Below are 14,250 nucleotides of genomic sequence, written 5' to 3'. Positions count from 1 at the left end.
CATTACACATCTTAAATATACAAACCATGTGTATTCACATTGTATATTATTAAACATAATTTTATATATATCTTAAAATGAATATACCACATAATGGTTTAGTTAAATCTAAAGAAATAAGTAGTTTATATATCTGCTATATTCAAAAATCACAGTTTAAATACTACCTTTTTTGTTATAAATCACAGTTAACATATCACCACTTTCTTTATGTATACCACAGTTAATATACCACCCCTTTCATAATACCCATCTGTATAATGTTAACCACAGTTAAACATTTACCTTATCTACCACCTCTTTCTGTATAAAAAGAAAGTTAATATACCCCATGTTTGAAATAAACTATAGTACATACCACCCTTTTTATTTTTTATAAATTAATATACCGGTACACCCCTTTCTTTACAAAAGAAACAATGCAGTAAACACAATATAACCATTTATCAAAAATTATGTAAATCGGACTAAATCACAGTTTATATTTAACATGTAGCTCATGTATACATATTGCCTAGTTAATATTTCTAATTTTCTTTATAAGTTCTATACTCCCCAGTCTATAAAGCCTGGTAATGTAACTATTTATATATATATATATAGGTATGTAATTATCAGGTGATATACCTGGATTAATAATGAAGGTGTGGAGATAATTAAATTATTAATTGATAAAGTCAACATCTGTTGATTTTAGTAATTACTATATTAACTTGTTTAATTGTTTCAGTCTGGTGCTGATTTATATAGTTATGGTTACCTGCTGAGGACTCTATGTTGATTTTTATTAACAATACATGTTTTTACCTGGCCAGTTTACCTGACCAGGTATACATGTATTTTTTTTATCTATATTTGTTTGTTTCTCTCTGTTTATCCATAAACAAGTGTTGCCATTAGTAAATTTGTCATTTTAAAAAATTACATTGTTCAGGGATAGAAACAGAAAATCTGTTTGCTGACAAAGCTAAAAACTCAAGGTGAAAGTACATATGGTAGGGTACAGGTAGAAGCTCTCTCTCGCCCCTCTGGCACCTACCCTCCCTAACACACCTAAATACAACCCCCTTCCCCTCTTTTAAAATCTTTTCTATTAATTATTGTTTTTAGTATAACAGAGTGAAATTACAAAGTATATAAAGATTTTGATTGAGCAATCTTTCTGGAAATCGCGCTACATTCATATAAAACATTTTAACAATAATAATAAACCATCAGAGGATGTCTGTATTTTAGATTTTCTGGGATGCAAAACCCTTGTATTCTGATAATAATAACTCAGTTATCATTAAGCGGCTTGGCAAAGTTATATACCATATACAATAATAATCAGTGACTGTTATTGTATTATCCGTAGGACTATTACCATTATAATAAAACATTTTAACATCATAATAACATATACACACCTCGATTTTAAAGCATTACCATCAAGGTATAAAGTAAATGATATCTCCATTTTTGCTGCTAAGCAACAAGAGGAATCTCAGATATGAGACAAACACGTGGACAAGACACACAACAATACATTGACACAAGTAATCAACGGTATCATACGGCCTGTCATTGAGTCAACTGGCATGGTTTTGAATCCCCGGTTGTACATGACAAGGAGTAGGGTCGCCTGTCCAACCTCGTGGGTTTTCTCCAGGTCCTCAGGTTTCCTCCCACTGCTAAAGACCCAGTTATGCGCCAGCGAATTATTGAAATACATGTAAAATTAAACCATATGTCAGTCCCGAAATGACCTAGTTTGTGTTGGGTGGACATTAAACCCCATTCCTCTCTCTCTCTCTCTGTCTCTCTGTCTCTCTCTCTCCAGTAATCACCAAGTGAGCAGATCTGGCCCAGGACCATGTACATGTATTCAGCATTTAACATTAAATGGAAGAAATGCTCAGAAATCTTGGATTGATTATCAGATTTGGATGTCAGAATGACCGGCTGGCAAATCTTTGAAGTAAGAAACTGAGAATTAAAGTGACCTTAGCTGGTTTATAGACATTTTTAATTTGATGTGATTTGTCTATGCATGTATGATTGTAATAGAGGGGGTTGTACACAGACAGCATGGACAGCTATTGTAGAGATACAGATGTTTTAACTTTCAATTTACGAGAAATGCAACCATTTTTTCCGTGGTTTTCAAGGAGTTTAACAAACACAGGTGGAAAATAAATGTAGGTTATTCCAAAGAGGGCGTGTTTGAAAAACTATTAACCAATAAAAAAGATACCATGAAAGTTGGCTCTAAACAGAAAAGAGTGTAGGAGTGTTGGTGGGGGTTTAACGTCCTACTGTTCTGCTCCTAAACTGGGCTAATGAAGACGGGTATACGCCATACAGTGTGCTATGAGGGAAATTTTGCACGGGCAGCGGTACTATCGCCTACTCTTATATCGAATTCCAACTGCCAAGGGATCTTTTACGTGCATTCCAATGTATACACGGGACCTCAGTTTTTCGTGTCATCCGAAGGACTAGACAGCTGTCCTTGTCAGGCCCTCTGTCCTGCATCAATGACAAGGGGGAACCATGCCGGAAAATCTGGATGAACTTTCTTGGCCAATGCAGGGATCGAACACCCGACCTCCAGGCTAGCGAGCCAGCGTCTTACCACTTATATCTATATCCCTCCCTGAAACTGACCCAAGTTGATATGAAACGCATGATTCAAATTAAAGAACCAAATAACAGCAAAAATTCAGCCATTTCTTTCTATACATGTATTTGGTTGGTGAAAAGTAAAGAGCTTTCCAATTTTTAGAAAAGTCAAAAACCGCTCCCCAAGTTTGCACAAGATAAATAAGGAGAGTGAGCGATTTTAGATACTGGGCTCAATAAAAAAAAACTCTCCTCGACCCAGATTCAGACGCTCAACGACTTAGAATAAACTCACCATCTGTGCAGCAATAAGAAACATTTTTCACAAATTGACACTATCAAAGTATTTATTATTATATATGTAAATACAGTTAAATGGTTGTTAATGTAGTAGAATGATTTGAATGTATGAGAATTACCATCTGACATTAATAATGGAATGTTGAGTACGGGGTATATATACATGCATTTTTATATTGTTGTTCCTTGCATTTATACACATGCCTTTCTATATTGTTGTTCAATGTATTTATACACAAATCTTTCTATATTGTTGTTCAATGTATTCGTACACAAGCCTTTCAGTGACTAATAATTACATAATGCTTTAACTGACACTTGATTTAGAAATGAAATGGGGTTTAACATCCTACTTTTCTGCACCAACTGGGCTAATGTAGATGGGAATACAACATACAGAGTGTGCTATGAGGGAAATTTTGTTATGACCAATTTTTATTTCAGATTTTAACTAAATACACTGGACCATGGTTTTTTTGGCCCATCCGAATCACTAGACACTGTCCTTACCAGTCGATCTGTCCTGCAGAACTGACAGGTGGAAACCGTGCCAGAAAAGCCTACAGCGGGAGTGAACCCGAGTCTTTCTGGTTAACAAGCCAGCGGCAACTGACATTGGTTTTAACATGCACTCAATGTGTGCCATTTGGACACTACAGTAGGCTAAGTCTTTACTATCGTGTGCTGAATGATGTTAATGGAGTGGGGAGGATATCAAAATAGGCTATGTCTGTCCCCTTTTTGATTCCGGAGTATACTGTATATCTCATATTTTTAAACCATTCAATAAAGATAATTTCTATGGAAACAAATTTGCACATTTTTTCGGGGCAGGAAGTTTGAGTGTGGCAGGAAACCAGATTTATGTGGTGGATATGTTTCACCTTGTTATGTCCATATCCATCTCATGTTATTTGTCATTAAACCTAACAGTAGTTTCAGAAATCTTAATCCCATATCACAAATATACATACATGTATGTTTAATGATACTGGATATAGTGAATACAAATGAGCGACTGTCCATAAAACTCAACAGGAGCTAAAGCTTAGTCTTTCATCACTCTGTGTCCTTTATTACAAAATGATTTTCATACATGTAGTATCACTCGTACATTTCATCACTCTACACCCCTTAGTACCTATACATGTTTACATAATGTTTTTCCTTTTACATGTATCAGTTGGTCATACATTTTTGTGGTGTGAGAAAACTGCCTGACTAAGAGGTCTGTATAATGTGGTCTGGTATTAGGTGGGAGTTATTGTATTATAGTCTGTTTAATCACAGTTGTATACACTTTGTGTATTGATGATTGGTGATATATACTGTGTAATGACCGGACCCAGTTAAAATATTACTGATAGATTTTCTTGTAAATACATGACCAGTAATGTATTATTTCTGTATATATAATGTTTTAAGTATTTAACATGTAATTTATTTTCTGTTTATGGTTATATAATTTTATATATATACTGTATAATGAACATTTGATGGACAACATTTAAATATTACTGATAGATTTGAACATAAATATTGAGTGATTAATCATCTCTGTACATATTTAACATACATTATCAGTAATAATATGTAATGTATTATCTGTTTATGATCATATAATGTAATGACTGAACAAGGTTAAAATATTACTGATAGATTTGAACATAAAATCATTGCTGTACAGTTATATATAATGTTTAAAGTATGGTCAAATATTTAACAAATCTGTATAATACATTAAAGATAATACTGTAATAATGCATGTCAGATTCAAATGAACAGAACGAGAAGGAGGGGCTATTATAGCTTTACTAATAAGTATTCAAGGGGAATTAAGTATATGTAATAAGAATGGTGCTGGATTTAGACTTGATGAGGCTTTAAGCTTTAGAAAGCTTGGATGATCCTTGTTGAATCTTTTACACAAGCCATTTTCATAACTACATGTAAAGTACACATGCATTTTTTTAGAAAAAAAAATGAAATTCTGAAAGTTTGTTAGTGCCTGTCAATTGTGAGGCCATAAGCTGTTTGTTTAGGCTACTGTATGCCTGAATCAAACACAGACCATGCATGCATTCATATTGGGAATTTCAAGATCACTACATATTGGTGATCGTCTTAAGGATATTCTTGCCAAGGACTAGGGAATTATTGGCATTAAGGGGCATGTAATCTAAGTCACTGAAACTTAAAAGGGGGTTTAAAGAAAGGGCAGTAACTTACCATTTCATCCAATGATTTGAGATCACAGGTTATTATTTGAGCGGGAGGTTCCCCTGCTAACTCCGCGTCAATTTCTTCTTCCATCTGAACAATGGTCGGCGCCAACATTCCAAGTTTGGCTCCAACTCTCGCTACTTCTAACAAACACAGAATCACACTTTTCTCATTTTTTCTAGTAACTAAATCCTCCGTTTCAAAGCGGAGATCGTCGGGGATACCAAGCAGACGACACCAAGATATGAAATTCGAAATATTGTCGCGGGCCAGAAACGACCCTGGTTTAACATTTTCTTTGTACTGAATTAAATCCTCTGGGATTTTGGTCACAAAATACGACTTCATCACAATTTCTATTCCTTTTTCACGTCGCTCTTTTGTGAAATTTATAACTTCGTTGGCATGGTGACAGAGTAAAATTCCTGTTTCTATGACTTCGAAAAAGATGTCACCATTTATTTCAATTTTATACAAACAAGTAAACCAATCTGCCAGATCTTCTCGCATGGCAAATAAATATTCATCTTTATTATTAAAAGATCGAAATGATTTGGGTTGCAAGACCAGAAGGGTATCAGAACCCGAACCAGTAGCACGTGCACTCACGTCCTCTGATTCCATTTTTCACTGACAGCTGACGTTTTGTGTCAGACCTAACGGAAACACAATTGAACTGCAGCGAGTAGTAGGCTATAATAGAACACACAGAACCGTTATTCCATGTTAAATAATGCTATTTAAAGATGTTAGTAACAACAACACTTTAAACCAATAACTCCAATCTCCTCTTACCATCCATTTCAAAAACACATAATCACTGAATGGCTTCGTCTGTAACTCAGCATTATGTAGCCCTCGTGGTTACGGTTTCAAAACCGTTACAAATCTAAGATCTTACGTATTTCGCCATGGCTAAGTTAAAATCGCCAATATCCCGATATCGTCATGCTCGTTACACATACTACACACCAACTGACAGACGATTGACTAGTCTAACACAGGCTTCACATTACAGTCACGTGGTTTACATTATCAATGAATGTTATTACCTCCCTTTAAAACCGGTGCCGTTATTCCCGTACCATATTTCACGTGCTTTGTAATCCCGTTGAATATATATCAGTTTCCATTGTTGTTGGTCATTTTGATTTAACTGATGAAATAACTTGACAGTTTCTGTTTTAATTTAATTACGGTAACGGATTATTCGAAAATCTCTAGTGATGCGTCACGACATAATTTTTATTCCATTCCTTTCAGCCTTTTTATTGTTGAGGGGGGGGGGGGGGGAGGTTAGCACGTGCGCGCTGTATGACAAGGTCTGTCATTTGGTCAACTGGCGTGGTTTCGGTTCTTAGGTTGTATGCGACAAGGATTGGTCTCACCTGTCCAACCTCGTGGGTCTTCTCCACGTTCTCCCTCCGGTTCCTCCACTGATAAAGACCCCTACGCGCATACGAATTATTGAAATAATATTGAACCATGTGTTAGTCCCGAAATTCTCTCTCTCTCTCTCTCTCTCTCTCTCTCTCTCCGTTTTAAAATTGTTACTCTTTGTTTATGACCGTCTGAGCCACCATCGACAACTGTCAAGTATTGACCAAAAATTTTGACCAAATATTTCTAACATATTTTGGCCGTTTTTATTTATAGCCATTTTCACCACAATCCTATACCGATACCTGCTTTATGTTTCCTTACAATCTAAACAATATTTTATTTTAGTACAATTATAATTCTATGTTGACTTCAATATGCCAGTTTTAGAGACCTTCATAAATAATTCATTTTATTAATAGCCTTAAATTTAAAATGGCTGCTTGTCTTTTTACTTCATAAAATAAATTTTATGTAATTTAGAAAAAAATACCTGTGCATTACATTAGGCCACAAAAAATAACCTGTTTACGGTTACGCAAACGATTCTATTTTCGTTTTCCATACCCCAGATCCTATAAATCGATATTGGTGTGTTTCCTATGCAGATAAATTCCAGCACTAAAATTTCAGTATTTACAACAACATCGACATTATTTTCAAGAACCGTATATTCAGCAATTAGAGATACACTATGGAAGATTAAAATCACTGTAGCCTCGATTGTCATTGTTACCGCTGTCACGATAATTAACAAAGTCTCGATTATTCATTTTTGGGTTTAATCATCAATGGACGTTGAACAGCAGATCGGATTCAAATCCAATGAAAATCGGCCACACAGGATGGCATCGACGGTTGATTATGGTCTTTTCATGTTAATAAAAGATACATTATGGGAGATTAGATAAAAAGCTGACAGTTCTCACTATAATAGTTAGATACTGGATAATGTAAAGGCAATTTGCTGAAAATTCCAGTCAAATTGATCCACTATATGAACCGAGATTTTAGCGATTGAATTTTCGTCCTAGCCTCGATCATCATTACTAAAGTCCGTACAATAAAAAACATAGTCTCGATTATCCATTTCATGATAAAATTATGAATGGAAGCCGAACAGGAAATCGGAATCTAATCCAATAAACATCGCGGGCTATCGATGCCTTCGAGAGTTGATTATGGTCTGGATAAGTTAATTAATGTCTAATTAATAATTTAGATAATATTTCAGGTCTAAAGAAAGGCCTACAATAAGCGGATTTGCCTCTTGCATAATGTATGTTTAATAAATGTCTAATTAATAATTTAGAAAACATTTCAAGCCTAAAGAAAGACCTGCAATAGGCAGATTTACCTCTTGCATAATTCATGTTTAAGCTAGAAATCTAAGGAAATAAATAATAATTTTCTTGTGGCCAAGTAATCGGAAACACGGGTATTATGTTTTGGCCTTATAGGGAGACGGGATGAATTCAATTTCCCAGTAGGCTAAAATACCAACAAACTTACTAAAAATTGCTTTATTGTGTAATTGAAAAGGAAATGTCATTTGGTCAGAAACTGCGATACATTTATTTAATGCGATTATTGTTAGACAATAGATCGCTAATTGATCCATTAAAGGCTTTACACCATGTCGAAGAATTAAAATCAATGAAGTGCTATAAACATATACAACAGCATTATAATAACATTATTTGTATACATTACATAATCTACATAAATAACAATGGGGGATCTGGTTGTAAATCATGAAGAAGGGCTGACATACCCCATGTAGTATGCTAAGAAGGAGAATATTGCCCAGACAGCTACGTTTCCGCCTACTCTTTGTCGAATTCCGGAACCATGGTGGTTAAGTGAGTAAGACGCTGGCTCGCTAGCCTTGAGGTCGCGGGTTCGATCCCGGTGTTCGCCGAGAAAGTTCATCGGATTTTTCCGGCGTGGTTTCCGCTTGTCTAGTCGTTCGGATGGGTATGAAAAACCGAAGTTCCGTTAAACTCCTTTTCATTTCATTTTTGTAGAATTCCAACTACCAATGGCCCTTTTACCTGTACGCCAACGTGTATACACAGGAATTTGGTTTATCGTGCCATCCGAACGACTAGACGCTGTCCCTTACCAGGCCCCAGTCCAGCACCAAGACAGAACCTTAATGATCCCATAACAGTTGGATATCGAAATAAGAGTATAGAAAAAATTTGCCCGATAGAACATTGCGTGGCGGATGACCTTCTTTTACCCGACTGCGTGCAGAAAATATTAAACCATAATTTCATCACATAATCTTAAATCGCAAAGTAGAAAATAGGTAACGCGACAGCTACGATCGTCTGTAAAAATTAAAATAGAAAATGTTTAGCCCTGTTAGGACAGAAAAGTAGGACAATAAACCAATGCCACTCGGCCAGATAATAACTGAATTGATTTCTTTTCGTCTAGGTGAGAGGAAGAGAGAAAAATTGGGTTTAACGTACACTCGACACGAACTATGGGTCAGTTTGGGACTAACATATGGTTCAATTTAATTTGAATCAATCGCTTGCGCGTAGGGATCTTTATCAGTGGGAGGACCCGGAGAAAACCCACGAGGTTGCACAACCGACCCTATTTCTTGTCACGTACAAGCGGGGAATCGAAACTACGCCACTTGACTCAATGACAGGTCTTATGATTCAACGCGCGCGCGTTAACCATTCGACCACTCAACCAAGCATCGTCTAGGTATTAATTAGAAAAATTGAACATGACGATGTTCACAATAACCGGGTGTTACTTCCGATTTGAAACGCAAGCATATACGTCACAACTGTTGTTGGGGAAAAAATTGTTTAGTTCAAAGATCACTTTGTACAGATAGGCCTACTGATATGTAAATAGGCCTAGATTGATAAGATTGGAATGTAATCGAGCATAATATCTTCAATGAGTAAATAAAATACGCGTGTTTACATAGCTAGGGGTTATTGAAGCGTTTCGATACTTATACCTGTATAGTTTTATTAGACCGTATCAATCATTAAACTATAGAAAAATAATACAATATAATAATTGCCCTCAAATATCTGTATTCTCTCCATATTGTGAATATAATGATGTATATTGTCTGATTGGGGGCCTTGACGGGTAACAATTTAAAATTTGAAATGAATTACAGTGAGTGAATAAAGGGCAGGTAAGGAATGGGATTTGATGTCTTGTCAACAAAACGTTACTTTTTCAGTTGAACCACACGTCTGATTAAAATCTGTATTTTAAGCAACAGTCAAACATTGTGGGTTTCCTCCGGATCCCACGGTGTCCTCCCACACGCAAGTGAATTATTGATATAAAAATAAACAATATTCTAGTCCCATAGAATGACCTAGTCTGTGTCGAGTGGATCTCTCTCTCTCTCTCTCTCTCTCTCTCTCGGCGTAATAGTGGCGTGCTATGACGGAAATTTCGATTTCCATCTTTCAAGAGAATTTGTGACATGTTATCAGTGGTATTCGTCCCATCTGAACGACTAGACCGCCCCCCCCCCTTCTCGCTGGATTGCTGACGAGGGGAAATTAAACAGGAAAATAGGGCTTAACAGTATTCAACGAACCATCGTGGCACCCTTGTTTTAAATATGAGAATGAATAAACAGTTTTATTATTACTGACATAAATTTCAATGGCGAATAGTCTTTTGTAGTTAGCTTACCTTAACACACGTTGTGTGTATTTACTAACTAAAAACTCGTGTTTTCGTCCCTTCCGAACGACTATATGCGGTTCCTTTATGTCGTGTTGTTTTTTCTTATTTAAGTTGCTAAAAACGTTGACAGGCTCCTGGATAAATATTTTATGATTTTACTTTACTTTCTCGTTCCAACCGAACGACTAGATATTGTTTTTTTTTTTTATGCCGGGACCTCTTTACGTTACTCGAAAAATACATTTAATACATATAGTCTTTTTGTATTTTCTGTCATATAGGAAAGAGGTAATATAGGCCTAGCCTGTTCCTCAATCCTTTTCTGTGAATAAAATATTGTTTAAGAAAAAAAATAATACATATTTTATACATATATGACAGACTCCTGGACAATATCTTTTATACATATTTGATGGTTATTTTACAGACTCCTGGATAAATACCTTTTATACATATTTGACAGACTCCTGGATAAATATCTTTTATACATATTTGATGGTTATTTGACAGACTCCTGGATAAATACCTTTTATACATATTTTATGGTTATTTGAGGTTTTATTTTATTAAACATGCTGGGTTTGGGTAATAAACACGGGTTTCATTTCACGTCCTATATTTATAACTAGGACGACGGCACGCGCTCTCTGATATAACAAGCTAATAATCAGTCATGTAATTAAATATTTGACATAACTTCTCACATCAACCAGTGACATTCAGAACTTAATTTCTGTTCGATTAATCCGGGTCAACAAGAAGGCGGGGTATGGTTACCTATGGCTTGAGAGAGAGAGAGAGAGAGAGAGAGAGAAATGATGTTTAACGTCCTACTGTTCTGCTCCTAAACTGGTCTAATGAAGACGGGCATACGCCACGGAGTGTGCTATGGGGTAAATATTGCCCGGACAGCGGCACTACGGCATACTCTTATAAGTTATATCGAATTCTAACTGATAAGGGCTTTTTTTTGTACACGGGACCTCGGTTTAACATTGACTGGAGGGTCACGGTGACCCTTAGCGTATGACCATAGGCGTACGGGGGAATTTTCGACTGGGGGGGGGGGCGGTGGTGGTTGGTGCCCCAAAAATGTAGTTAGGTTCTTAGTATGTTACATAATAATCATAATATCTCTTTTGCGATGAATAAGTTCTTAATTTCTAAATCATCATTAAAAGAGAACTAAATTTTATTTACTTGTAATATACACAACTAAAAACAGTTGTTTATGTAACTGTAATTCGTGGCTTACTGTACTCCAAACAATAGAGGGTTCGAGTCTTAAGATTTCTATTTAATTGCCTAACTCACTCGCTGTTAAATTTAAATTCGCTGTTAAATTGGACGCATTCAAAAACACAATATTTTTTATGCAACTTTTACAAAGTACAATTGTGTGCCCAAATTTTCCCAGCATTTGGTGCCCAAAATGGGGGGGTGGGGGCGGCCGCCCTCCCAGCCCCCCAGCTCGTACGCCTATGACAATGGCTCCATGTAACCAGGGTGTCCCAGGTTCGATCTCGATGTTAGCCGAAAAGTTGCTCGGGATTTTTCAACGTGATGTCCAACGTCAGTGGTGCAGGACAGTGTCTAGTCGTTCGGATGGTACGAAAAAAACCGAGATCTCATGTACACATTGTAGTAGACGCAAAAGAACCATTGACTGAATTCGATAAAAAGTTGATGAAAATAGTCCCCATAGCACTCTGCATTGTGTATGCCCTTGTTCATATTAGACCCCTTTTTATTTCATTTCTTATTTTCATTAACTAAACCTCTTCCTCAATCAAATTCAGAGATGAATAAAATAATGTTTATATTTTTTTTAACCGATCCATGTAAATGCACGGAAAGTCCCTGAATGAAGAGTCATTATTTTCATTAATAGTTGAAGAGTTAGCTCCCTCTAATTCTAACGAGACGAGTCCACAAAGGTGGAAGGAAATGAAATGAATTGGGGTTTAACGTCCTACTGTTCTGCTCCTATACTGGGCTAATGAAGACGGGCATACGCCATACAGTGTGCTACGAGGGAAATTTTGCCCGGGCAGCGCCACTATCGCCTACTCTTATATCGAATTCCAACTGCCAGGGGATCTTTTACGTGCATTCCAATAAATACACGGGACCTCGGTTTTTCGTCTCATCCGAAGGACTTGACAGCTGTCCTTTTCAGGCCCTCCCTTCTGCACCACTGACAAGGGGAAACCACGTCGGAAAGGTGGAAGGATTTGCATATATTATTATACATTGTAGATGCATTATGTAAGAATTAGATACAGAGCTGGTCGTTCTTGCTATAATAGTTCCAATATAGACAATGAAAAATGAATATACTGAAAATCTCTTTCAAGTTCCTTTATTCTGGGCGAAGTTAAGGGTGTTTGAAGATATAGCGTAGATCGTTTATTATCGTAGCAACGGTACTTGACAATCAAGACTAAGTTTCGGAGGTGTTCAAATCCATTTAAATTTCTGCCATCCGATAATCTACAAAGTTGATTATAGGTTTGTCATGTTAATAAATTTCTAATTAATAGTTTATGTAATATTTGAAGCCTTATTCTGGACGAAGTTGTAAGTGTTTGAAGATGTATCGTAGATCGTTTAATAATCGTAGCAACGATACTTCACAAGTCTCGATTATCCATTTTATCATTAAATTTTTAAATCTCGCGGGTGTTCAAATCCATTTAAATCTCGGCCACCCGGTGATCTAGAGAGTTTTGTTATAGTAGGCTTGACATGTGAATAAAAATGTCTAAATAATAATTTACATAATAATAATAAGAGTTCTTATAAAGCGCTAGATTCCAAACAATATTGTTTGCTCAAAGCACTGACAAAATTTACAGGAAATAGTTATAAATATGAACAATGAAACAGGTAGGTTTTGAGTATTTGTTTAAAGACACTGAGATATGGGGCTCTCTGTAGATGTAGTGGTAGAGAGTTCGGAGTATGTGCTGCATTAAATGCTAATGATATGCAATGATCTGGTCGCGGCAGCGGACTGTCAGCAGGTGACGGATATTACCAATATCTCGCAAATGGAAATAACACATTCTGAATATTTTCGAGACTTGTCTGTCTATGTTTAGGGCATGTTCCTGAAGCAACGACCGTGAGTTTTACAACATCTAGCTGATAAGATGTACGTAGTTAAGGCGAGATCAAGCCTTCTATTGAAGATGTGTTTAGGGAAGCATTCCACGATTTTTAACACTTAGTGAAAATTATATATTATAGATCGTCACACTTTCTGCCGACGTTTTAAGGGATCGATGATCATATATTCTATTTAACCAATTCTGCACACAGAGATCCATCTAGTGGAGCAAACTGTAGACAGACAGCCTAAGTTTAGTATGCTATTTAACCGTCATTCAGTTTCAACACGTTTGATCTTAAATAAAAAAAAATAAATAAGCTGTCCTCCTTAGCACTAAACCCCTTTCGGAAATGGATTGGGGTTTAACATCCTACGTTTCTGCACCATAAAAACGGGCATAAGCCAGAAGGTCTTTGGATCGCTCCAGGTGTTGCTCGAGATACTTCCCCAGGATTTTTCGGCTTGGTTTCCACTTTGTCTGTGGTGCAGGACGGAGGGCAAGGCAAGGAACAGTTCGGATGGGATGAAAAAATGAAGCCCGCTGTGTAAACCTAGTAGGCGGAAACCGATCCATTGGAAGTTGGAAATGGAAATAAAATTAGGTCGTAGCGCCGCTGTGCTGACAAAATTTCCCGCATAGCAAACTGCACATCTAATGCCCGTCTTCATTAACCCGGTCGGTGCACTAAAGTAGGACGTCGAATTTATTTTTCTTTTCATGTTTCCCATACCCACTGTATTTACGGTGCTGTTGTGTAATAAACATGCATTATTATCATTACTCTTTCTGTAGCACCCTGGTTTCGAATCCCAGGTTGTACGTGACAAGGAGTAGGGTCGCCTGTCCAACCTCGTGGGTTATCTCCAGGTCCTCCGGTTTCCTCCCACTGCTAAAGACCCCTACGCGCAAGCGAATTATAGAAATAAAATTGAACCATGTG

The 14,250-nt window shown here is 36.7% G+C and overlaps 1 protein-coding gene across 1 annotated transcript in view; it reads right to left on the bottom strand.

Annotated features, from left to right (window-relative positions):
- The window catches only part of LOC126825131 (serine/arginine repetitive matrix protein 2), a 93,722-nt gene extending 87,597 nt beyond the window's left edge, over nucleotides 1-6,125 (bottom strand). The window contains exon 1 of the mRNA XM_050554624.1: nucleotides 5,134-6,125. Coding sequence (XP_050410581.1) covers nucleotides 5,134-5,751 — 618 coding nt within the window. The 5' untranslated portion in view covers nucleotides 5,752-6,125. The remainder of the gene's footprint in view (nucleotides 1-5,133) is intronic.
- Between the last annotated feature and the right edge of the window lie 8,125 nt (nucleotides 6,126-14,250).

Source organism: Patella vulgata, chromosome 6 (assembly GCF_932274485.2).
Source record: "Patella vulgata chromosome 6, xgPatVulg1.2, whole genome shotgun sequence".
NCBI classification, from domain to species: domain Eukaryota; kingdom Metazoa; phylum Mollusca; class Gastropoda; family Patellidae; genus Patella; species Patella vulgata.
Note: the sequence above shows the minus strand (reverse complement) of the source record. Positions and strands in the feature narration are given on the sequence as shown.